General features: G+C 37.8%; 1 protein-coding gene across 1 annotated transcript in view; it reads right to left on the reverse strand.

The window, feature by feature from the left end:
* The window catches only part of LOC143209195 (uncharacterized), an 84492-nt gene extending 76553 nt beyond the window's left edge, over window positions 1–7939 (reverse strand). Inside the window, exon 1 of the mRNA XM_076424546.1 lies at window positions 7588–7939. Within this exon, the coding sequence (XP_076280661.1) occupies window positions 7588–7678 (91 nt within the window). The 5' untranslated portion in view covers window positions 7679–7939. The remainder of the gene's footprint in view (window positions 1–7587) is intronic.
* Window positions 7940–24408: the final 16469 nt, after the last annotated feature.

Raw genomic sequence — 24408 nt, forward strand, 5'->3', positions numbered from 1 at the left:
GCTACTTTAATATTTCTACTGGAGGCTAGAGGTCTAGACGTCTGCTGGAGGCTACTACCTTAACATCAAACAACTGACAAATGGACTTGGGCCACTTTCAAAATAAACGGCTCAATTATCCTAACAAGTTGAAACTAATACATTGATGTCCACGCAAATAACACGCAAATAGCCATATTTTATTGACTTTATTTCCGCAGGCGTTCGATTATGATCGTAGGATGCAGATGGAATTAAGCGAAAATGAGGCGAGTATTTCTTTAATAATTAACTCACGCCGCATAACTTTTATTTTCTCCGCGCAGACGATTAAATACACGGCAATTTATGGTTACATAATTGAACCTCACCTGAGAACATATTTCTAGAATTATCATCCAGAGAATCTGAAAATAACGCTGAATCTCGGATTAAAAGGAAAGATTTGCCAACAGTCCTTCATCTTGCTTATTTAGCATGTGTTAATGAACATCCTCATTCGGAGAGATGCTATCTGGAATTTTGTGACAGTAAGGGGTACCGAGTAGCACTCAACGAATCAGAAATTCAAATGCTTAATTAACACAGTACGTAAATTTTAATTACTGCAATGAGTTTCTTGCAGATGTGAGCATACTCGAAGCTATTGTAAAATAAGTTCCTGCGTGTATGTTTTTTTTTTCATAAAAATTTATCTACACTTGAAATTCTATTATCCAAGTTGTCTTTTGTATAACGATAATAACAAAACAACCATTTGACCCTTGTATAAAATCAGTACTTAAATTTTTCAATAGACAGCGGATTTTCATAGAAAACAAAACATTTTTATCTGAATTCCAACAAACTGAACTAAAATAGATATTCATTTTCTTTCGTAATACGTTTAATAGGTTTAAAAAAAAATGTAACAATATTTTTAAATCGTTCTAGTATTTTTACTGTTTCAAATTACACCTACTCATATTTTTAGGTTGACAGATGCATAAAATCCGTATTCTACCAATTTCGATTGCTCGAAGGAATTTAATTTACAAGATCCTGCGAGGCTTTCTTTCGCGTCCTGTAATCAATACACACGTTAATCTTTTTGTAAATCCTTCAGTCACGTCAATTCCTTCAACATTCGCTACGCTGTAGAAAGTTAATGTTTAAATCAACACACTTGTCCCGGCCGGTTGCTATTGCTGCGTGCTCGAAAGATCCCATGTGCAGGAAACAGCGTTTGAGTCACGAAAGCACGAACAGGAAGAATAGCTTTCTTACGACAGAGCTCGTGTAATCGTTTTTGGTACTATAACGGGGGAACTAATTGAACGCTGCGCATGCCTGGCAATTTTGCAATTCTAATTATTTTTCGCGGTTAGCCAATCGCCGTTTCCAAAAGCATACAATGCACTGGGGAACACGCATTTACATTTATGGTGTGCGAATTTCATAAATTTTCAGACACAAGGGAACGTGTGTGCAAACAAAAATCCGAACGTGTGAACGAATACTCGACAAGGCTTAACGAAAGATTTAAGGAATATGAACTATAGAAGAAAAGTGGTCGGAAATATTTTACTGACAGTTATGTGACACGCATGAGTAACTTATGCCGTCAATCCACGATAAATTAACCTATATCGGCGTTTATCGGACTAGCTTTGGAAAGTTGATAACACGAAGATACTGCTGCTTTCTCAATCAACTTTCTACACAATGTCAAGAACTATGATCGCGGGGCAAAGCTTCGGAGAAATAGAAAATACGATCTGCTGCACGGAGAGGTGTAGCACGCACGACAGATTGCTGTGAACACCACATTACTCTGAATAGGACCAAGGAAATTTATTCACAGAAGACGGTCCCATTCGTTTTTCGAAATTGCCGTACAATTAAAAATTGTACATTGGAACTGACAATGTAAAACAAAAATAAATTAAATATTCTGTAATCAATTTTAGAAAGTATGTCTGCAATCATGTGAAATCATTGTGACATATATTTTAATAATTTATGTTATACTAGATATTATGCAATTTTCGTAAAAATAATTTTCCTTGACTACACATACTTCTGTAGACAATGAAATTCTATCAAATTTTGAACTTGAATCTAAGAAACCTTTGTAGAACAGTGGATTTTTATAAAAAATAAAAATTCTCTACCTGTATTGCAACGAACTGCAGTGAGATAGAAATTTTTTTTCTTTCTTAATATGTCTAATTGATAGAAACTATAGGTCGTTCGGAGAGTAATTTCGTTTTTCGTGTACAGATGGCAATGTTTCCATTTGTTACTACTTAATTACTGCCTTGTGGTGCTTTCTACCCTTTCAAACATTTTTTTGCAAGATGTTGTAAGATTTCCATCACCTTTTGCTTTTTTATTACCGCGAGGGTAAATATGCAGTGCACGAAAGAAAAAATTGTGTGCTGTTTAAGGAGAGTTTAAGAGTAAAAAGTCATACAACTCAAGTTTTTGCTAATAGAAAACAGAAATTCTACGAGCACGGAATCTTTAAGATGCCTGAAAAATCGCAAGAGATCATTAAAAATTAATTTAAACTTAATTAATCAATTTAAAATTTCCCAGAACAAAATGTCACAAAACTTATTCTGAATGGTAAAAAATTGGCTTTCATTTTCCTTTGAGAGAACGAAATGACTTTCCGAACGACCTAATAATACAACAATATTTTTAAATGCTTCAAATAATTTTATTGTTTTAAATTACAGCTATTCATTTTTGTCATAAATGCATAAAATCCGCTGTCTAGTTGCAATAAACCATTCGCGGTTGGTCCGGTAAATATTTTTGTCAATTTATTGATTTTATTCAAGAGTGTTGTTCACCCGAATGCGTTGATATTCGAACACTGAGACACCCGCAGAAAGCGAACGTTGTGTAAGGCACAATCGGTTCGGAACTGGCCGGAAAATAATTAACGGGTCCGCCTGCAATTATTCGAGCAGAAACGCGCAACGGATAAATTAATACTGAAAGATAACCTTGCTGTACTCGTAACCTTGGAGACCTGTAGCTGTCGTAAGCGAGCAATAGTAGCAACAAATTTGCATATCCAGAGCGTTGAAGGCTCATGTATGGTAAATTCACTTCCGCGCGTTTAGTTATGCGTGTAACTTGATTTCACTAATAATTTACTGCACCGATGCCTCGTCCGCACGCTCTCTTTGACATATTTAGTTCAGTTCCTTGTTCGTGATTGACTACAAATTAGTCATACGGATTTCGGTTTGCACAAATATTGAACTAATGCTCGCGATTTCTATACCACCACTCGGTAGCGTGTTCAGCTGTGTTTCGCGAGTGCGGTCATATTTAACGTTACGCGTGTATCGCACGCAGTACGATTCAGTAGAAAGTGCCTAATTGGTTTCTATATTCTACCTAATCGCTTCAATGAAACCCAACGATAACTCGAGTAACAATTAATCCTACCGACCTGGCTTTTATTTCAGGTCCTCGATTATCCGAACCGATGATATCTGAATTCTAGTTAGCTGAGCGTGCGCAAAAACAGTATACAAGGAGTATAATGTTTCGCCAATCGCCCAGAAAAATATTGGGACGAGTTGTGCCTAGGTCAAGCGCAACGAAAAATCGCAGTAGATTCGAACATTAAAGTTAATCCATAATAAAGTTGTAATTACTGTGTACACAACTATGCGAATTTACTCCCAGAAGAATTCATTGTATAAATCAGTAAAAATAAAATATATAAAAAAAACTTTTTAGAAACCACGCTTATATTAAAACACACTAACAAGGAGAAAATAATTTTTTTCCTGGTTCTCCATAAAATACCGAATCCAGTTAAATGATTAATAATATTTTTCCCCAAATTTTTAAGCAATTAAGCTCAAAACTTCTTCCGTTATAAAATTAGTGTCGGAATAGATAGAGAAATTTAATATAAATTGAAATAAAATCATGACATCAGTGACTATAAAAATAAAAGCGTGGAGCGTTTTTACGAAGATTACGTCAATTTAGTTCAGCGCTCCACGCTTTTATTTTTATAGTCGCGATTTTATTTAAATTTCTATTAAATTGGTCTATCTATACCAGGTCAAGGGACAGTGACGCCTGTATAGGATACGAGTGGCATTTCTGTGTGGAAGTAATGTCAAGATGTTAGAGTAATTCGAAAATGCTTTTCGGGCCAGGATTTTCGAGAAAATCGCCTTGTTATGCGAAGCCTCGGCTAATTGATAGGACGACCGGTCGCGTGAATCGAGCCGAGTGACTGACGCATGCACGTGACTCGGTCATGCTTTTCCTTCGACGGTATTAACCCGCACGAGGAAAGGTGTGCGAGAGCGTGACTCTCTTTCTCTCTCGATCGTTCTGTTCCTTGGCCTGGCCGGCTACACTTAGCACGTGCAAAAGCACGTGGAATCACGTGCCGCGTGTGATCTCGACGCGGCACGGCACGGCGCGGGTGTTTGCGTCCGTCCTGGAATTATTGTTACCCTTCGTTGCCCCACATCATCGCTAGTTTCTCCATCGACACCAGTCACCGAGCTCGCACTCGCCTGTGCTCGTCGCCCTTGCTGCAAACCATTGTGCACTTTTCCTTGCAACGTGCAACGTGCACTTTTCTAGACGACCTTCCTAAACTTCATCATTTTTCATTTCTATCTCCTTGCGATCGAGGCTACTTTAACCCTCGGGCAACGGATGATTTTTATATCTTATATAATTGTGTGGCAATGCTTCGGATCATTCACAGCTCTAATTAATAATTACTAAAAATTTAGTTTTGACGACATCTCGTGTAGACACATTAGTTTTTCCGATATTCTCAATGAAACAGCTATTCAGTTAGTTCAATCGCCACAAATTGAGTACTTGAATGAAGATTTGGATACTCCCGGTCAAAATAGACTCCGGCACAGTATACGGAGGGTTAAAGCCCTCCTATCCGGAACTTTTCTATATGTATGTGGATCTTCTTCGTTCTTCTTCTAATCCTTCGTACTCGAAGCTGTTTTAACTCCTAAACCAAGACATGTCTTCCGACCTAGAATATTTCCATTGTACACGATTTATTTTCTTTTATGCATATTTAATCCTTTGCAGTCGGAGCTATTTTAACTTGAAAATTAAACATTTCTTCCGACCTAGAATAACTCCATTGTATACGATTTTATTCATTTTATGGATATGGGATTGTTATAATGCCTCATACAATACTTAAATGTATAGTAATTAATTGGATACCAACGTATTTAATATTGTAAACAATATTGTGAATAATTATGCAGCAATTTTTAATGGTGACTCTGAGTTACCTTCGACTACTAAGGATTATTACTAGACTGCAGAACTTGATGCATTTATGAAGAAATTGATTGGACGAAATATAAAACAGTAGAAAAATTAAAAAATTCAAGAATGTTGTAATGTTGCTTTTAAACGAGCAAAGTCGTTAAGATCCGCAGTCTAGTTATTACTATCCGGGGCTTCTCTTAGCACTCCGACGGCGGAGTCCGAGTCTATTCTGACCCAGAGTATCAAAATCGTCGTTCAGTATCTGGCAAATGAATTCAACAAGCAGCTGATGCGTTAGGAATGATGGAAATACGTGTCTACAAGAAGTATACCTTCAAAAGTAGGTTTCAAAAAATAGATAAACGTGAATAATCCTAAACATAGTCATCACGTGTGTGTCCCAACAGTTTATTCAAGGATCGCCGTAAAAATGCGACCACGGACAAAAGCATCTGGCAACATAAATGAACAAATTGTACAGACAATTTTGAATGCTGTCACGTACCGGAGGGACGGTATACTGTGAGATTACCATGATTAGCATCTGTAGAAGGAAGTGTTCTACTTTCGTGTGAGTAAAAGAGAAACGAAGGATGGAAAACCAACCGGGTTGGGTTGTAAGCGTCTCGAATAAAAGCAAATGCAACGGCGATGGAACGAAAGGGAAAACGGGAGGAGGAAAATTAACGAAAATTAAGGCTCCGGCCGAGAGGTAATTGCGGCAGGTAGAGTGTCAAAGTTTACGGGGTTAGGGACTTTTGTATGGTTGCTCAAGTGCAGAGCCTTTATATGTTAATAATAGTGGAATGTGTGGCTCGAATTGTTTTCACGGTAATCGTACTAGATGTTATATTGTATGTGTATTATATTATATTGTCTTTTCTAGAATTCTGGTATTTCCACAATCCCAGGACTAGATCCATTAATCAATTTTCGTTTTAACTTTAACCGTCGTGCATCGTCCTAGCAGTGGATTTTTTCAGTATCAAACAATCAATTCAGATTTTATCAGTATCAATTTATTCATATTATAATTTAATTGCAGAGGTTCTTAAAGAAGAACAAGATAAAGATCTAGATGGTATGTAACTCGTAAAATGTTGATGTAATTTCCTGAGCAAATATTCTTGATATTAATCCGACAATTGAACCCGAAATAACCAAAAATTCTTAACAAAATTCAATTTAGTTAAAATAATCATTATTTATGACAAAACTGAATAAACGACAGTGTTTGAAACGAATATTTAAAAAATATATTTCGCAACGCCGAAAGAAATGAACGAATTTGCAGCAGAAAAGGGAATGAACTTTTCTCAAGAACAGCCAACAAAAATTAAACAAACAAGTGAACAGTTGTAATCGTGAGTTACAGTAATTGACAGTGAAGTATTACAATATGCGTGACGATTCGGTGAAACATATTATTTGGAGAATAGAGTGTATCGAACTCGGCTACCACACACTTCTGACAGCGTTAAGTAGAAAATAATTGACACGTTACTACCGCGTTTTAAATGGGTCGTTTCGAATGTAATTGATAGTTTGTTTACTCGTCCAATAAGTCTGTTGACTAAAAGGTATTCCTTGAAATAACAAGATGTACAATAAGCCGTTAACGGCACAATCGATCAGCAGGCAATCTCAATTTCACCTGACAGGGGTTATTATTTTTGACTTTTGCAACGGTGCTATGATATGCGAAAGGGTATATTGAAAATAGATTTAAAGAATGCCTCTAATTTTTAATGTTCAACTATAACGACATCCGCCATTAATGTTCACTATATTTACAATGCATTCGGTGCCTATGGTTGTTCAACTCGTTTAAGTACTACATTATTAATGTCGTTGATTTATAACCTTGTCATAACTTCTAACGTCATAATATCTTTTATGGACTCGGTTATTTCGATCGATTTTTGTCGAAATTCTTATACACCTGTAGCACCAATTTTCTTAATATTTGATTTATTTTTTTTATTAAATATATGGAGTTAGTCGCAATGTCTTATCATTCTTCTTCTCATTCAAACATACACTATGGTTAAAATTACTGAATGAACATGCCCTGATCATTCTCATAAGCAGACTGCGGATGTTTATGCAACTATTCAATTTTCGTACGCAATTTTTATATTCCAGCATTGTTTGTGTGAGTGTGAAAATAAATGCATAGAGATCCGAAGTCTACTTATCGAACAAAGCTAACTGCCATTCAAATTTAGCACTCGCCGATACAAGAATTAATGAAAATTACAAGAAAGCCATGAATTAAATTAGAATGCTGTGAATTGAATAAACAAGAAAGTTTCACTGACTTACCAGGCATGAGTCTCCCTTGCGGCGGGTATCCCAACACCTCTGATCCAATGAACGACATGATGATCAAAGTTCTGACAAATGTCATCTTCATTATCACTCCTGATTACAGTTATTCGAACCACAATAGCCGGCGAGAGAGCGTGACAAAGCTATCGAACCACAGACGTCTAACACGAACGAAGAGACTAAACTTTTCTTTTAGTCCATATGGAAAAAGAGAGAGAGAGAGGAAGATCCGTTGTTGTTGTTGCTGTTGTTGTTGTTGTTGTTGTTGATATGAAATTGATGCGGTGACAGACGACGGAGGTCTTGCTGTTGTCGTACTACGCGATGGTCTGGAAGGCCGGCAGGCGCTTTCACCGGTTTTATAGGTGCGCAGGAAAGCACTTCTTCGCGAAAGGGTGGGGGAAATTCTGCACAACTCTTTGATACGGCATTTATACACAGGCATAATGCCTCTGTCACAGGTCATCAGAACATGTTTCAAACCGTCAAGACATTGAACATCACGGTCGAATTTATCGAATTGATAGACAGTGGGCAACGAAAGTATTCGAACGCCCTTCAAAACAAAATAACTATTTTATAATTGTACCAAACGAACTGATTTCTTATAATCAATTAGAAGCGTTGGTTCACGAAATGATATGGAAAAAAGATTTTCCAAAAATTATAATTTACAAGGTTACATGCAAAACTAAAAAAAGGCATTTCTTAAAACTTTTTTATTTAGCCCCTTAATGAAAATTTAAAATATATGTTTTGTAGATCGTATTTTTTCGTTTCGCACTGTACAAGATTTTTGTTCAGTGTCAATCTTATGAACAACTTCTACTTTTATCCTGTTCATTGTCAAGACTGTCAACATATTTTCTATAGGCATTCAATGAATTTTTCAATTGCTTGGTTTACTGTGAAAATGGCTCAATATTATTTTGATGCAACGAACAAAAAATGAAAAAATTTTATTATATATATAAAAATTAAAATTTTTAATTTAATTATTCCATTCACATATTGGATTATTAACACTTTGCAATCATTACCGAATCAAGTCTCTAATGAAGAATTACAGAGAGTCTAAAAAACACGATTATCACTCAATTTTTTAGACGTCAAGCAATATTCTATTATGTACTCTGCAACAATTAAAAGACTGAAATAAATATAGATGTACAATGAACATAAATTTTCTTTTTTTTTAAAAAATGATTAACCCTGTGTTGATATCCCAAGATCTCTGATGACCCCAGCCAAATTTTTCATTGTAAGACAATTGCGAATACGAAAATTTTTTGAACATTTTCTTAATATTTGGGTTTTGCAATGTCACACTATAAATCTTTAAATATTTTAATGAATTTTAACTGAAGTCTTAGGAAAATACCAGCGTAATACTTCGCCGCTTGAGTAACAAACAAACTGCGATACAACAAATGTAAATTTTGTTTTTTTTTTCTAGCAAACTATTCAGAGGAAACCAGTCTTAGCGTATCAATGAAAAAATAAAAATGGAACAACAGGTTAACAATCTCTCTAACGATGCATCGATAAATGTCGTTGCTACCGTTTCTCGCTCGACCGTAGCTATTTTTTTTTTCAGCGATGCATATGCATGTCTTCATTGAATGTTTACACTTAGCATCGATCATCTTTGCCCCTGTTTCCCAACGGCGGAGCTCCCATGCTTCTTGCATTACGTATTACAATGAGATGCAGAATCCGGACGATCGTCTGGCTGCGAGAGATCCCGTTATTAATCAGCGGGGCTCGCGCTGTAAAACTTTTCATCGAGGCTTAATGACTCGACAACAAGAGCTCTCTGTTCCTGCATTAAGTTTTACTTCGTTCTAAATCTTCGCTGACACTCACCCGAGCCTCGAATTATAAATCGTAGAACGGCTTCGCGTCAACGTTGCACAAGAAAACCGCGCGGCGACGGCGGCGGCAGAGGAAATGGCTGATATAATTAAGATGTAAATCTCCACGAAACCGGTGGCCACTGTGTCGCAATGATTCCTGACCTAATTTGCATCGGGGATCGGACTATTTTGGAGGACGTGCATCGGGGGTTACCTCATCGGAAATTGTCTCTCGTAATAGGCGCTCTCGTTAATATCAACCGATCAATTTGTCATCGCTAATAACGCCGTCGGTATGCAGACAATTTCGCCAAGGAGTATGTATATCATTGCAGTTTATAGGTGACAGAAAGGCGATTACATTGCAAATCTGTCGTAACTCGCGAGCCTGTGATGGTAAACATTAAATATACATGGGGAGATGTAAATGAGAGAGCATAATTATAGAAATCGTATTTAGCATTAGTGCCCCGAGATAGTCTCGAAATGTACTTTTAAACGAGCTGTTCCGCTCTCGTTTCGGCAATCAAACCAATTTTTACAACTCTATTGCCATCAGACGCTAATTACTTTCGTGCGCGAGGCTTGATCTCGTTCAAATTAAGACGAGGAATATACAGCTCGCTCTAAGCGTAATTCGTGTTTCAAGGCAGACGAAAATTTTAAGGCGCGATCTACAACCCTAAGACAGTCTAGGGAAACAGCAACGGTTCAATCTAACGAAAACCCACGGTTCTGTGCTGTTTCTTAGATTCTGTTCTTGATGACCTCGCCGACCGAGGCGAACATGGAAAAGGACAGCACGACCGAAAACTTACAGGTCTAGACGCGTAATAAATATAAAGAAGTTTTGTAATTGGATTAGCAGAGGTGTGCATACAGAGTTGGCTATTAATCGATTAAAATTTTAATCAAGATTGATTGATTAATGTGTACGATTAAAAAAGGAATCATCGAAAAATCAACGATTGGTTCAATCGATTGATGAAGTTAATCATCAATCGTTGATCAAAAAAAGAAATCATCGAGACATCGGTGACTGATTCAATTGATTTATGAAGTTAATCGTCAATCGTTGATTAAAAAAAGAAATTAACGACTAAACTAGGAGATTAATTGTTGATTGCGATTAACGATTGAAGTAGAAATTTATTCGTCAATCGTTGATTAAATTTTGGCCAAGCTTCTCGTTTTTCTTAGATCGTTCAGTTCCCGTTTTTTTTTTATTGCATGTTTACTGTACTTCTAAACGTTCGCTTCTGTTTTTTACCACTGTGATGAAACTGTGTCTGCACTTCTTCCATTATCAAACAATTGTTTTAAATAGTTCTAGCCTATTTCGTCCAGTGAACACATCTTCATTTTTGCTTGAGGTATACAATAAAAAATATTCCTGTATTTTCCACCTCGGGCATGAAAGCTATCAATTTTTATTGATGCACGGTTTTCGTTGCATCGCGAAGCTCCGCTCGAGTGCATAAAGATTCGCGGTCTATTCACGACTACTAGTTCGAATTAGCTAATCCGCGTGTTGCACATCGTACGAATGCTTTCCGAAAGTAAATGCGGGGCGAGTAATGAAGCAAGCTACGAAATCATTCGAATTTCTCGGCCGCTGATTAATAACAACCATCTCATGCGAGTGCGCCGGAATACATCATCTGAAAAGCAGCAGTCGCGTTGCACCGGCGCGACGTTGTTAAAAAATTCGCCGAAGAATCGATTGGCTAATTAAGCGGACAATGATTTATACTTTAACAGAGGGGGGAAATAGAAGAATGAAAAGAGGAGAATGTATGCGCGCTCACGCACGAGCGACAATTCAATTCTCCCCTTTATTTCCACGCGGGATCGATCAATAGCACGTGCGGATTACAATTATTTCTTCTAAAAGGTTCTTGGTCGATCTGACTGCGCGATCGACGGATTATTTATTCCCTGATTGCATCAGCGGAAAATATTCCAAAGGGAAATATGTCTCTTATTCGGTCACTTCTAGCCCACACAAGCGTAAACTTTCCCTGTACTCCGTTCACGGACCTTGTAAATTTTTCACGTTACTTTGTATACGACCGTGCGATCTCATCGGCTCAATGGAAACAGGAAAAATATATTTTACGATCTGTAAAAGTGGCTATTAGCGTTACTCGCATGCTTTATCGACAGCGGAGATCTATATATCGTACGAGAACGCGTTTTATGCGAAAAGTAAAATGAAGTTTATGCTATTGTGTAACGGATCTGATTGCACACCTTTTCCAAAGATTGTGCGATTTAAATACGTGTTTTTGTTCGTGAAAATGTATGTAATCTCGAAGCTGCCTTTCAGATTTCCAGTACTCTTCGAGTTGTTAATCGCTTCTGGCTGTTTAAGACTAGTTCATATTTTTCTTATCGGGAGTCTATTAGCAGATTTTTAATAACCTTCTAAAAACCGAGTGAAGGAAGCTTGAGAGACATGATTAAATCTTGTTGCTCGAGGCAACTTATTGGCCTACGAATGAAATTGCCTTTGCCTGTGAAAAATGTTGATCGTTGATTTTTTTATCCAAAAAGTATTTGAGCACTCCCTTGCAAAAAATCAGGACATTCGTGTTCGAAATAGCGAACAGCGCAGCGACGTGACTGCAAATGGCGAACAAGGGGTAGGTATTCGGTATCGATAGCGGGCGAGTATCGCGATAATGATCCACTCTCGCGGCACCTAGGCGGTTCCCGTAAAAATGACAAATCTTATGGGACTCGGCCACGGGTACGCGATTGTAACCGCAATCCTTGTTACTGCTACCTCTCACAGATTGATCCGTGATAGATATACCACCGGCGTATTTCTACCGTACTCGAAGATTGACATTCCGCGCGCTCGATCTACCGTGATCGATCATTACTTCACCTATTAATCCTCCGTGTGATGCAGGTCCCGATTTCGTTCTCCCGAAGGGGAAAACGGCAACCGTAACGCACTAATGAATTTTGATATCGGTGCCCGCAGACCGATTCAACTTTGCCGCCAGTCCGATCAATGCATTTTATGCGGTTACCTTAAGGGGGTTTTCTCCGATCTCGGGCTCGCTTGACAATTTTTTCAGGGAAAGCAGCACCGTTCGCGACCGGGAACAGGTATACAGCATCGAAGCACGTGTGTCGAGCTGTCGAAAAGTATTTTTTCCTTTTTCAAATTCTTAGGAGCTGTACAACACGGCATCGTGATCGAACAGATTTTCCAAATTCTTCGATTCCGAGATGTCGGGCGTTTGAAAGTTGGAAGTTTCACTTCCGACACGTGTCATTTAAATTCTAATCGGCGGAACATTCCTCCGCATTATTCAAATTCACTGTAGTTGCACGATTTTACCGACTGTGAATTTTTCCGCAATTTAATGATATTTAATATTGTTGAATAACTACTACTTCCCAAACTTCCTTTTCCATAGCCACGTAATTCGCTTCTTGAGAAACTAGATCGAACTTGCACATTCATCGAAAACACACTTGTAGGACAATCTAATAGAAGAAAAAATCTTGTAATTTTAATTTTGCCGGAAGAGACCTCCGGATAAAATTTATCCGTCAGTCCGATTTTCCCCGCCCGAGCTATGGAAATTGGAATTTGCATAAACATTCGTGGTCGGCTCTTTACGTAAAACAAGTATGAAAGGTGCTCTTACATTTTTCGTACTGTAAAAAAGGAATGCTACGCGAGTTTCTACTTTTCTTCAGATTCATTCGGCTTGCGCAACAAGCGCGGCGGCGGCGCTGCGGCCGCTTAAAATATCTCGGATTTTTCAGAAACGTGTGTCCGCGCGCGTTCTTCTACTTCACACTTGTTCCTTGCGCGAAGGCAAGAGGCAATTTGCTCGGATATGCTTGAGCAAGGAAGAAGATTCTGCGAGACAATGCAATCGGCGGACTCGATATCAGCCGTCCCAGATCTCGCCCGGCTGTTATAGTCACGAAAATGAGAGTAAAAGCTGAGCCGGAGCCCCACGAACGCCGAACTGTTGCAATGACAGTTCTATCGTCGCGCGATTTTCTATAAACCACCGGCCGATCATTCGATCTTCTTTGCCGCGGACTTTCTAGCGCGAATATTTACGACGGTAATTACCGTTCGCTAAGAGCAACGATGAAACTGGTTGTTAGTGGTGTGCACCGACTTTAGATGTCTCGAAAATGATTGTCCTGACGTAATTGTTCATTTTACGATCGCCACGGATGCACAAAAACCGAGCGTCCTCTGCGAACCGCAAACAGTGAATCGAAAAAGCATTCGGGCACTAAATTCCCGATCGTTTAAAGAATATAGTACACTAATCAATTTCGACACATGTCAAAGCTCAAATGCCCCATTTTCGCTGACTGCCATTCATTTCTTTCCGGGATATTCGAGCATGATATTGAAAGTGAAACACTGAGGACACGTTCTTGGTCGAGAATGTTACAAATTGAATCGTACGTAAAAACGTAAAACAATTCTTTTTCTGAATGAATCTGATACACATTTGAAAATCGAATCTTGCTCTTTACAACGGCTGCTCAAAACATAATCCACGATTTTGTTGAAATGAGAAACAAATTATTACAAAGTTTGCACCGTTCAAAATTTAATAACTTTGGCACAAACACTAGCAGATCAGAAGTGTTAAGATTTCGTTGTAAAGTTGCTATTTTAATTACCAACACGTAATAAGTTACTTATCAATTCATCACATTTCACGAAGAAGATAGAACGCGATCGCCGTATAATTAGTGTCGGCATTAAATTCGTTTTCCTAATAATACTATATAATTGACCGAGGTTTGCCGAGAATAAAATTTTATTCTCGGAGGTGTGCATAGAAACTGCGGTGTGCATCGGACGCACGTAACGAGTGTTAAAATGGTTTTGCATTGCCACATTCGCAGCGCGTCGCGCAATTTTTCTAAACATGTTATTGTGCGAAGTATGAAACGTGTCGGTGAGACTACAGTGAGATTTAGAGCACCAAGAAGAGCAATAAAGTGCAGTTTCACTGTAATTCACTTTCGTCATAGCCTTCCCATAACACGACTGATATAAAATCATTAAACTCAACGAAGTTGAATGCGCAGTTTACAATTTTACCTAATTGAAAATTCCGCTACGCGATGTTGCTAATTACTTCATCCCTCGAATTCGCAACATTGCTGCGCCGAGCATCACGAAGATATAGTGTGTGTTCCATTAACATTCCCGTTGTCCAAACTTTTTTTAACCAACGTTGAGTTCATCCGATGAAGTGTTCGATATTTCTAACAATAGCTTTCATTACAGTATGTTCTGTTAACCCATAAGTTGTAGTGTTTACTCAGGTTACAAAATATCATACGAGGACCATTCTAGAATTCTGTATTTTTCTCAGATACCTTTAACACTACGTTCATGGAGCATTAAAATTGACAATTTTACATTTTTTTATAAACATAAGAAGGGCGTGTCTATCCAAATTTTTAGCCATTTTTTTCATAATATGTACCCAAAGAAATAAATTTGTTGAATAATTCCTTCATGAATGCCTCGTGTAAGTAACATAAATAAGTTGAAGAAATTTTTTTAAAACTGACTCCAGCGTACCAGTTAACACGTTCAGTGCCAGGCCATTTTTACGTGACATATTAAAATTTTTTTATTTAAATAATTTTTTGTATAATCTCGTAGATTTTCCAAGTAGTGCTAATAAATAGTAGGTTAAATCCAAATTTCAATCCTAGAAATTCAGTAGTTCAGCGATTTTCACCGTTTTCTTGCTTTGACAAAGTGTATCATTATATGTAATTATTAATTATTGTAGATAAAGCAATTAAACAAACTTATGTGCTTTGTTATACACTGCATTTTTTATAATGACTCATTCTTTTGGTGGAAATATATTCTACAGTCTTAAACTTGTTATAAAATATATATTTTATGTTTTTATCGCATCAAATAGATACGTCAGCGTGTACCACTAGTGGTACTAGTGCTATGAGGAAATTTTTAGGTTTATTAGAATGATTAAGATACGGCAATGATAATAAGAGAAATTTCAGAATGTTTGTTGAACTGAGCAGCCGTACGTTCACTATGACACAGCTGATCTTTGCGATTTCATGTGGGAAATTAGGAAAAAGTTGTCCGTCATTAAATTCGAATTATTTCCGTGAAATCCAATGTTATAGGTCACTGATGGCAACGTAGCTACGTCTTCGACTGACATATGATATACGATATAATGCCTCTTAATTCGGGCATCGATTGCGTAACTAGTTAGCGTGTTTGATCCGCCTGAATTTCTCCCGGATCATCGGCTTTGGCTGCATCATCAACGTGGAATGTGCGTGAAAAGCATTAATTTTCTTCTCCATCGGTTCTCTATCGTAGATCCGCACGACCATATACACTATACTAACTCTGAAATGGTAACAAGAAGTTACGAGCCTGTAATAAAATTAAAGTATCGTAAAAATTTGATTCAATAAAAATTTGTTTCCATTGTTAGAGGTTGTATTATGTTTCAAGAATCCCATGAATCTTATTAAACCTTTTCACAAATGCGTAATTCATTGATTTCGAGTACTTTGAAATTCTTAATTAGGCGTACCGCCTCGCTCAAAGGAAAATTTAGAAATGGAAATGGCTGTCAGTGATTTCTAATTGATAAATTCATTGGGTTTTCGTTGACCGTAAGAAACGGTCGGTGCATTTAATGTGCCTGCCATAGTCTTCTGAGATCTATGACAAAAACGAGACGTAAACGTCGTTACGATCATTGCCCGTGTAAAAACATTGTCGGAGGCTGAAGTTATAGCTTCCACTATAACGCATCAATATTTTACAACCTTGTGGCAATTTCACAGCGCTGAACTTCCAGCTGAACTTCGAGGATTAACGAAGTGATTGTCTAAAGAGCATAACAATATCTATTATTACTGCAGATACATTTCTGTATTAACAACAATTGCCAAAAAATCACAAATACGGTTATATGATTTCTGGAATTTGTAACATTTGTATATCATTTTTGAACCCACGATAGTATTGGCAAGATGGAATATAAACGAAAAATAAATAGATAAATCTGAATAGAAGTAAATAAGTTATTAAATAAATAAAAATAAATTTGTATACTTTTTCCAGCCACAAAAATGTAAAATGGTTTATAATATGACGTGGAAGGTCTATGACTTTTCACAGCGCTGTAAATCTTTTATTTGTCACGAGCATCGTTGACATCTACTTTTTACGGTAATTCAGACAACATTAACGCTGCGTCGGAAACGACCAGTCAGCAGGTCAGATTATTAATCAGTGTAGAACATTGCTGTATCGATTAGGTCGTCTTAACGACGTTATATCTTTAGCAATTCAAAAGTGTCAGTGTGATTAATGATTTCCGCGAATAAAGAAAAACCTTGTAGCACACGCAGTATTAACTACGGAGTTTCCGGTCTGTCAAATGAAATAATTGCGACGCACGTTTAATAAACATTGTTTATCTCTTTCTACAAATTGATCGAACATTCTACAGATTAGAATTATTTAATAAAAACGCATATTTAATTACACAATTGCGAAACTAAATAAAATTTCTGATAGCCTACTTGCAATAGAAATATTGAAATCGAATTAATGATAATCAATAAAGAGTTAACAATGATGCGCGAGCCTGGTCATCAACTATCATTTCCCGCTACATCTGGTAATGACTACGGAAGTGAAAGCAACTGACTTTCACTCTGCAAGGTTTTCAAAAAACATTTTAGGGTGCCTGTTTCTAAGTACAGACTGTACTGAGGAAATGCAGTACTAATTAATGCATTTATGCATGCATTAACTTAATCGCCTCAATTAAGACCGCATTGTTACGCAAATATATTAATGGGGATTACAGTTGAGGATGAAATAAATTGACCTAGGTAAAAATCGAAGATGTAGTTATAAACTGATAAACTGATAAAATGGCAGTAGCCACTGTTGCATAATCCTTTGTTCGTAGACGTATGCGAAAGTGTATTTGTTGTGTGACATTCCATTTAATTAATTGTTCTAAATTGTAAAATTGAAACTATTGGTTAAAATTAGTGTATGATATTAAAGAGCACTTCACGATCTGCAAAATTACATAATAGTTAGATTGTTCACCTTTATGTAAATTTTAATATCTATAGATGGACTTTGTGAAAATAAAAATGGGGTGAAAAGTTCAGTTATTAATTGAAAATGTTCTTGAGCTTAAGGTAAAGAAGAATGTCGTTAATTATTGTTAATGTGAATTCCAGTTCGAAATTCCATAAATCTGTAGGCACACGAAGAATGATTTTATGCATTTTAAGGGTACATTTTTACTAAACTATATTGACGTAATCTTCGTGGGCGCTCCACGCTTTTATTTATAGTCGCTAATGTCATGATTTTATTTAAATTTATATTAAATTTTTCTATCTATTCCGATACTAATTTTATAACAGAAGAAATTTTGAACTAATTGCTTAAAGTTTTGGGGAAAAATATTATTAATCATTTAACTGGATTCGGTATGTCATGAAGAATCAGGAAAAAGTTTTTTAGTCCTTTTTAGTGCATTTTAATATAAGCGTGGTTTTTAAAAAGTTTTTTTTTATATATTTTAGTGAACACGATTACGCTAAGCACCATTAAACACGGAGTGCAATAAGTGTACGACTCTGAATAATGCCTGAAAACGTTGCAACCGATTCAGCAGCGCAGTATTCAGCGCTGTTGCAGTAAACGCCTGAAGATTCTGTACATGCTTAAGCATGCTCCAATTTACTTTTCAAACTGACAATTATTTCTGCAAAAAAACACGCTGTGGGACATGAACCAGCACAAAAGTAGCCTAGCAAATTAAAATGCTGAAGCGTCAAGAAACGTTCTGTGCTCGTGTTCCTGTCGCTCCGCGCGTCGTTTCGCGTTCTTATTGTCGAAAGATAATTAGGGTCCGGTGAAAATTTCACCTCGAATGCAAATGACGGAACCGGCGAGCGTCTCGCGGAACATCATGCGAGTGATTTACGACAGGTTCGATAACTGGCAGGTATGCGGTCGCAGGACTTATCTCCTGCCGCGGAATAGAAAAGATCGGCGCTTTGGCGCAATTAGGCGGTCGTTACGGACAACAACGCGCATATTCTTCGCGAGAATAGAGGAGCCCGTGGAAAGTTCTCGCAAGAATGCACCTCCTGCCGGCCGTACCGTACCAACTATTCCGAAAGAGATCCGCACGCAGGTGTCTTCGCAAAAGTGACACGATGCGCCACTAATGCGCCTCCAGCCAGCCGCCGCGCTGCACCGCATCGCACTCATATGTATGGCAGCACGCTAGATGAAATATACAATGATGGAAGATGTACATTGACCTATTCAGCGGTGGATCCGTAGCCGTGATTTACTGCCCGCTCGATGCAGCCGCGTGAATCTTCAAGAAGGATATACGGGCCACGTAATCACGTGCATACAGGCTGATTCAGCCGACTGTGCCACCTTACAGTCAGAGTTGGGCAAAAATTTAATCAACGATTGACGAATAAATTTCTACTCGAATCGTTAATCGCAATTAACAATTAATCTCCTAGTTTAGTCGTTAAAAAATTGCGGTTAACGATTAAATACTTATTAATCATTAATTGGGAATAACGGTTAAATTTCTACTTTAGGCGTTAATTGGGATTAAGGATTACATTCCTTTCAATTGTAATCGTCAATCGGATAATTGATTAATGATTAACGGAATACGGAATCAAAACTATATGAATACTGAAAGAAAATGTAAACTGAGTTTTTGTTGAGATTTATTTCTGTCAATTCTCCATCTCCGCTCTCTATCTCTATCTCCCTCCTTATTACAATATGTGGACAGACCGTATGGCGATTAACTTCATCAATCGATTGAACCAATCGTCGACTTTTCGATGATTTCTTTTTCAATCGTACACATTAATCAATCAATCTTGATTAAAATTTTAATCGATCAATCTCCAACTCTGTTTCCGCGCACGTTTTGTCGCTGCATCATCGGATTTTCGAGCCACTTCTTTCTACGTTCCGTTGAGGACGATTCTAGGTCGCGCTTTCGGCAAATGTCAAGTGTGCAGTAAATGCATTGCGAAGCGCGTTTGTTACAATTGCAGTTGCCCAATAACTTCGGTTCAGAAGAACTGTTTATACGTTTACAATTGTTACCGGTCGTGCAAATAAGTTTGATTAAAAAGAGTTCGACATTTTGTTGCAGCTGCGGCAAATGAATACAAATATTTTTAACGTTAAGATAGTGACACTTCTATCTGAAGTTACAATTGGAGTCTTCATGTAAGAATTACAGCATCAAGTTTGACAGAGGAGATTTGTCTAAAATGAATTTTTACGGTAGCCATCATGAATAAAGAATAATATGATCGCGATCAGAAACGATTTGTTCGAAACAGATTTCTATAGTATCCGACATAAAGAAACAATACGATCATGAGCCCGTAGTTTATGTAAAGTTAGTCAAATCAATTTTATACAGATCATTATATAAAATCGTACATAGACGGCGATTCTTTATGCAAATTAAAACTTTTATGGGTGTTTAATACGAATCACGAGGTACTAAGTTCTTTTGTCGGCGAAAGGTGTTTGTTATGGCTGAAATGAATGATATTGCGATTAAAATTCTAATCCCTGCTAGTTTATATATTACCTTGTAATTTCAGGGTTTACTGATGCCATAAATACATACAGGCCTTAATGTTTGATGAAGAAGGAAACTTATTAATCGTTCCATAAATAAATATATCGCATTAGAACGTTTGTTACCACATCGTCTTTTATGTAATACGTTTACGATCCTGTAGTTTACGTGAAGATGGTTGAATTAAATGTACACGTTCTGAAGCCGTAACGTATCGCGTTACATTCATGGAGTCAATAACTCTTGCTAATTCGTTTTGACATTTATGAACCGGAGAGGTTGTTTTATCATGACATTGTGATACATGCACGACAGAGACGAAACGTGTCACGTGGCCGGGCCGTGGCGGAAGCGTGGGGGAATTACGTCGTAGAAGGGGAACGGTAGAGTGGGGAGACAAGTCTTAATCCGGCGAATCTGGGTAAACGTTGCTTCTTTCGGCCCTAGCTAGTAGTCAGCCTTCTCTTGGACACAAATCGCCAAAACTCTGTACAGTAGGACCTCGATTGACCGGCTTGATCGGGAGACAAACAGCCCGGACAAATTAAGGCCCAATGGATAATCGAGACCTGAAGTACATAATTAAAATGTACATTATACTCCAAAATAAATGTTTTATTTTTGAAAATTTATTTCCTCTCGTAATATAATCATATTTGAACGCATATTTGTTCATAATCGGGATCCGGTTAATCGAGGTCCTACTGTATTTAGCTTCATGCGCACATATGTATAAAAAAACTTAGAAAGTGGTATATTAATAATAAGAACGCTTAAGATGGCTGTCTAGTGGAACGATCGATCTAAATGAATTTTTGTTCGAAATTTCTCCGGCCAGATAATATAAAAGTGGAGACAATAGGAGATCTCCCGTGAGGATACGGTTGGAATCGCAGCATCGTTAGGCGAGTGGTTTTCTGCACGTGGCGACAATCATGCAATTTACCTCCGCACGAGACTCTCGACAAAGGTCACCCGTGGCATTTCTCGGTTCCCCGTATAGATCAGTATTCCATAGCGATCGGGCTGCGTCTGTATTGTGTCGGGGAGTTTAAGGTTCACCTCCGCGAAGGTAAGAAGACAAGAAGAGGGAGCGTCCTGGCATTTGGGACGGCGATTGTCAAGAATGCAAGGACACGGGATCGCCGGGTGCTAATATACTCCTATAACCTCGCGATATACTCTCCTCCCTCTTTTCTTCGCTGTTATTATTAAAATTATTGACGCGAGCGTCGGTGTTCGAATCGCGATCGAAACGACAACACCGTTTGCAAACCGTGCGCACCGAGGAGAAACTAGGAAGTGGTCGCGACACGGCCACGTGTTTCCGCGACGGACGATGCCTCGGTATTATTCGCATTCCTCGTGATTTATTCGCAATAAGTTTATCAATTGTGGAAACGGGATGAGAGTTAGAAAGTATGGCCATCTCTCGCGCCGTACGTAACAATCATTTAATGGAATACCTGCCTGCTTGGTCAGCAGGAGAAACTACTAGCGATCTTCTTCTCGTATTCGCAGTGCTGCATGCTGATATGTTATTAATATCATGATATAACGTTCATTTAACACACACGCTTCCTCCATTGGCGAAGCAATAAGCGGCCATTGAAGACTTTACTGCGCTTCAACGGAGACTTCAAAATGTAGAAACGAACAAATTGGTGAAAACGTGGTTATCGACGTAATTTCCGTTTGAGTCCTGTTCATTGCAATCAATTCTTGAAGTGAAAACTTCTTTAAGCGCACCGCGTACACAATTGCTGGGCAGTGAATGAGTCCGATCCGTCACGCTCCGAGGTGAAACGCTATTCGGATAAACAGACAGGTGCGCAATCGCCATAAAGGTTTTCACTTCGGTCGTGCGGTCTTATGCGCACAGTATTGGTCCGATTTTTATCTTGTATAAAAATGTACATCAATTCATTTTATTTTAGTTAATTCTATGATCGATGTTTTAAGTAATGAATTTTATTCGTCCTCTACTCCTCGAATATTTTTGGCCACATCTGTACGTAAAATTATCTAAGATAATCGGCGAGTACTAGGTATAGCCTAGAATGCGATATTTTGAGCTGACTTTTTTTGGCCTTTTTCTCCCATTCACGTAGCACAAGTGGAGATAAAAATACGTGAAACGTACAGAGCGCTATGCACTGTTGTTAATGGTTGGTTATCCACATAATAAGACGGCCAATCGTTCATAATGAGCGATCGTGAGTAATGATCGAACGCGATTCGCATATCAATGGCAGGGCAAGATAATCGTTTCAGCCTGGAACTTTTCTTCTCCGGAGAGATATAATAAATCATTACCGCGAATAAAAACGATGCGAGCTCTAAAAGCGACAAGCAGGAAGCAACTAATGACCAGGCTTTGCGTGTTTAGGCATTTGTAATATACATAAGTGAACAAAAGTAATACAATGATGCAAACTCAATTTCTGATCTCAATGCACGTGTCCAGACGTGTTGACGGTGTGCAATCGCTCTGACGCGACTTTCTATGCACGAATTGAATCATTCTACCAGATATAACTTATTCAATTAATTATGTCGTTCGAACGTTGTCTTTCATCACTCATTCCCATCGATTTTTTTGTTGTACTATTTCGTAGTAGAAAATAACGAAAATGGTTTTACATATTTTATGAAACGATTATTACGTTTTACAAAACAATTTTACATAATAATGTAGTGTAATAGTCTACGGAACAGAATGTACAGTTTAAAAATGTTAAGAAAAAACGATGAATGTTACGCTCGAAGCTATTGTAAATTGAGAAAATTGTACTCCAGCTACGTGTACAATACAACGATAACAATATGTATGTATGTGTCGGCGAAATTGTTTGGTAAAAATGATTGAAATATTTTCATACGTTTGATGTGTCAGTGCATCTCTCGCAAATCGATTTGAAGCAACGTTTCACACAACAAATTATCCGTAGAACAATGCGCGGTTTGCAAAAATGATATACGCGGAGAGAAACAATAAGGCGATATTATTTGAATGTTAGGATCGAAGCTATTACAGATTGTGAAAATGGTAGGCCGACCGTTGCGAATAATGGGACGAAGACAGCACCGTTGTGCAAATCTGACACAATATCGAACATCGATCGCAGGACAGGATTGTTCGGCATTTAGGAGAAAACCTTTTCACCTGGCGCTCCCTCGACTTACGGATACAGCAGAGCAGAAGTCGAGCGTTTCATGCTTTGCCACTTTAACTACCATCCTGTTCGACAACGGCGCAGCGCGGCGGTGTCCGTTACGAAATCGGTAAAAACAAAATCATCCGGTGTCATTGTTGCGTGGCGAGGCAAACGTTCGATTACCGAAACCACGATCGCAGTCGATTCGCGCGTTTCGCAGCCAGACCTTCGCAAAATCTAGCATTGAAAAACATGGATGTGGAAGGAAATACTCAAGGCTATCATTTTGTCGGGGTTCTTGTGCGACTGTTCAGTGTACTCGAACGGCGACTAAAACAATTGAACGAACTCGAAGTACTATTTATGTTCCTTGCGCAGTGTTCAAGTAGGGTAAGGTTGCTCAAGTCGTACCCCTCAAGAAGAAAACCGTATAAAACTTAGGATTTATCAAATAAATAGAAATTAAATGTGTTATTCAAAACTTGTGTTAATATTGTTGTTATTTATTATAACGAAATTAGAAAATCTATATGCTCTTTCACGTAAAATAAACTAAATCTTTGAAAACTTACATCGGTACGACTAAAGGAACCGGTTTCCTAAGTCGCACCTAAGAATTCAATTAAGCAACATTGACAATTAAAACGTATTTTTCATTAATCTGTTTACATGACACATAGGTATTCAGGTAGTACAAACATCACATATACAAATTTTTTTGTTCTTTCGTCAACTCCAGCGCATACACCGTGCACCCATGATTTGCATTTCAAGCATTGAATCGTGTTTTCCTCCCGATCTTCTCCACAAATAAAACAACACCAATCGCTTTTCTTCGTTTTAATTTTTAATGCCAATTCCTTTTTATTAATTACTGCGTTTCTTTTATTATATGTTTATTATAGTTAAATATCAAAGCTTTAAAATTGCTACGAAATTAGATTACCAAGAGAAGGGTGAACTGAAAAAAAGAAATATCTGTATCTCGTTTGCATTTACAAGTAATTCGTTTGAGAATGCATTATGTGAATGTATGCGATAGGAGGGAAGTGATAAATCGTTGTTATTTCTGACAGTGCGAGAGAATTCGACACAAAAAGGCCGAGTTGCTCG

Source organism: Lasioglossum baleicum, chromosome 5 (assembly GCF_051020765.1).
Source record: "Lasioglossum baleicum chromosome 5, iyLasBale1, whole genome shotgun sequence".
NCBI lineage: Eukaryota > Metazoa > Arthropoda > Insecta > Hymenoptera > Halictidae > Lasioglossum > Lasioglossum baleicum.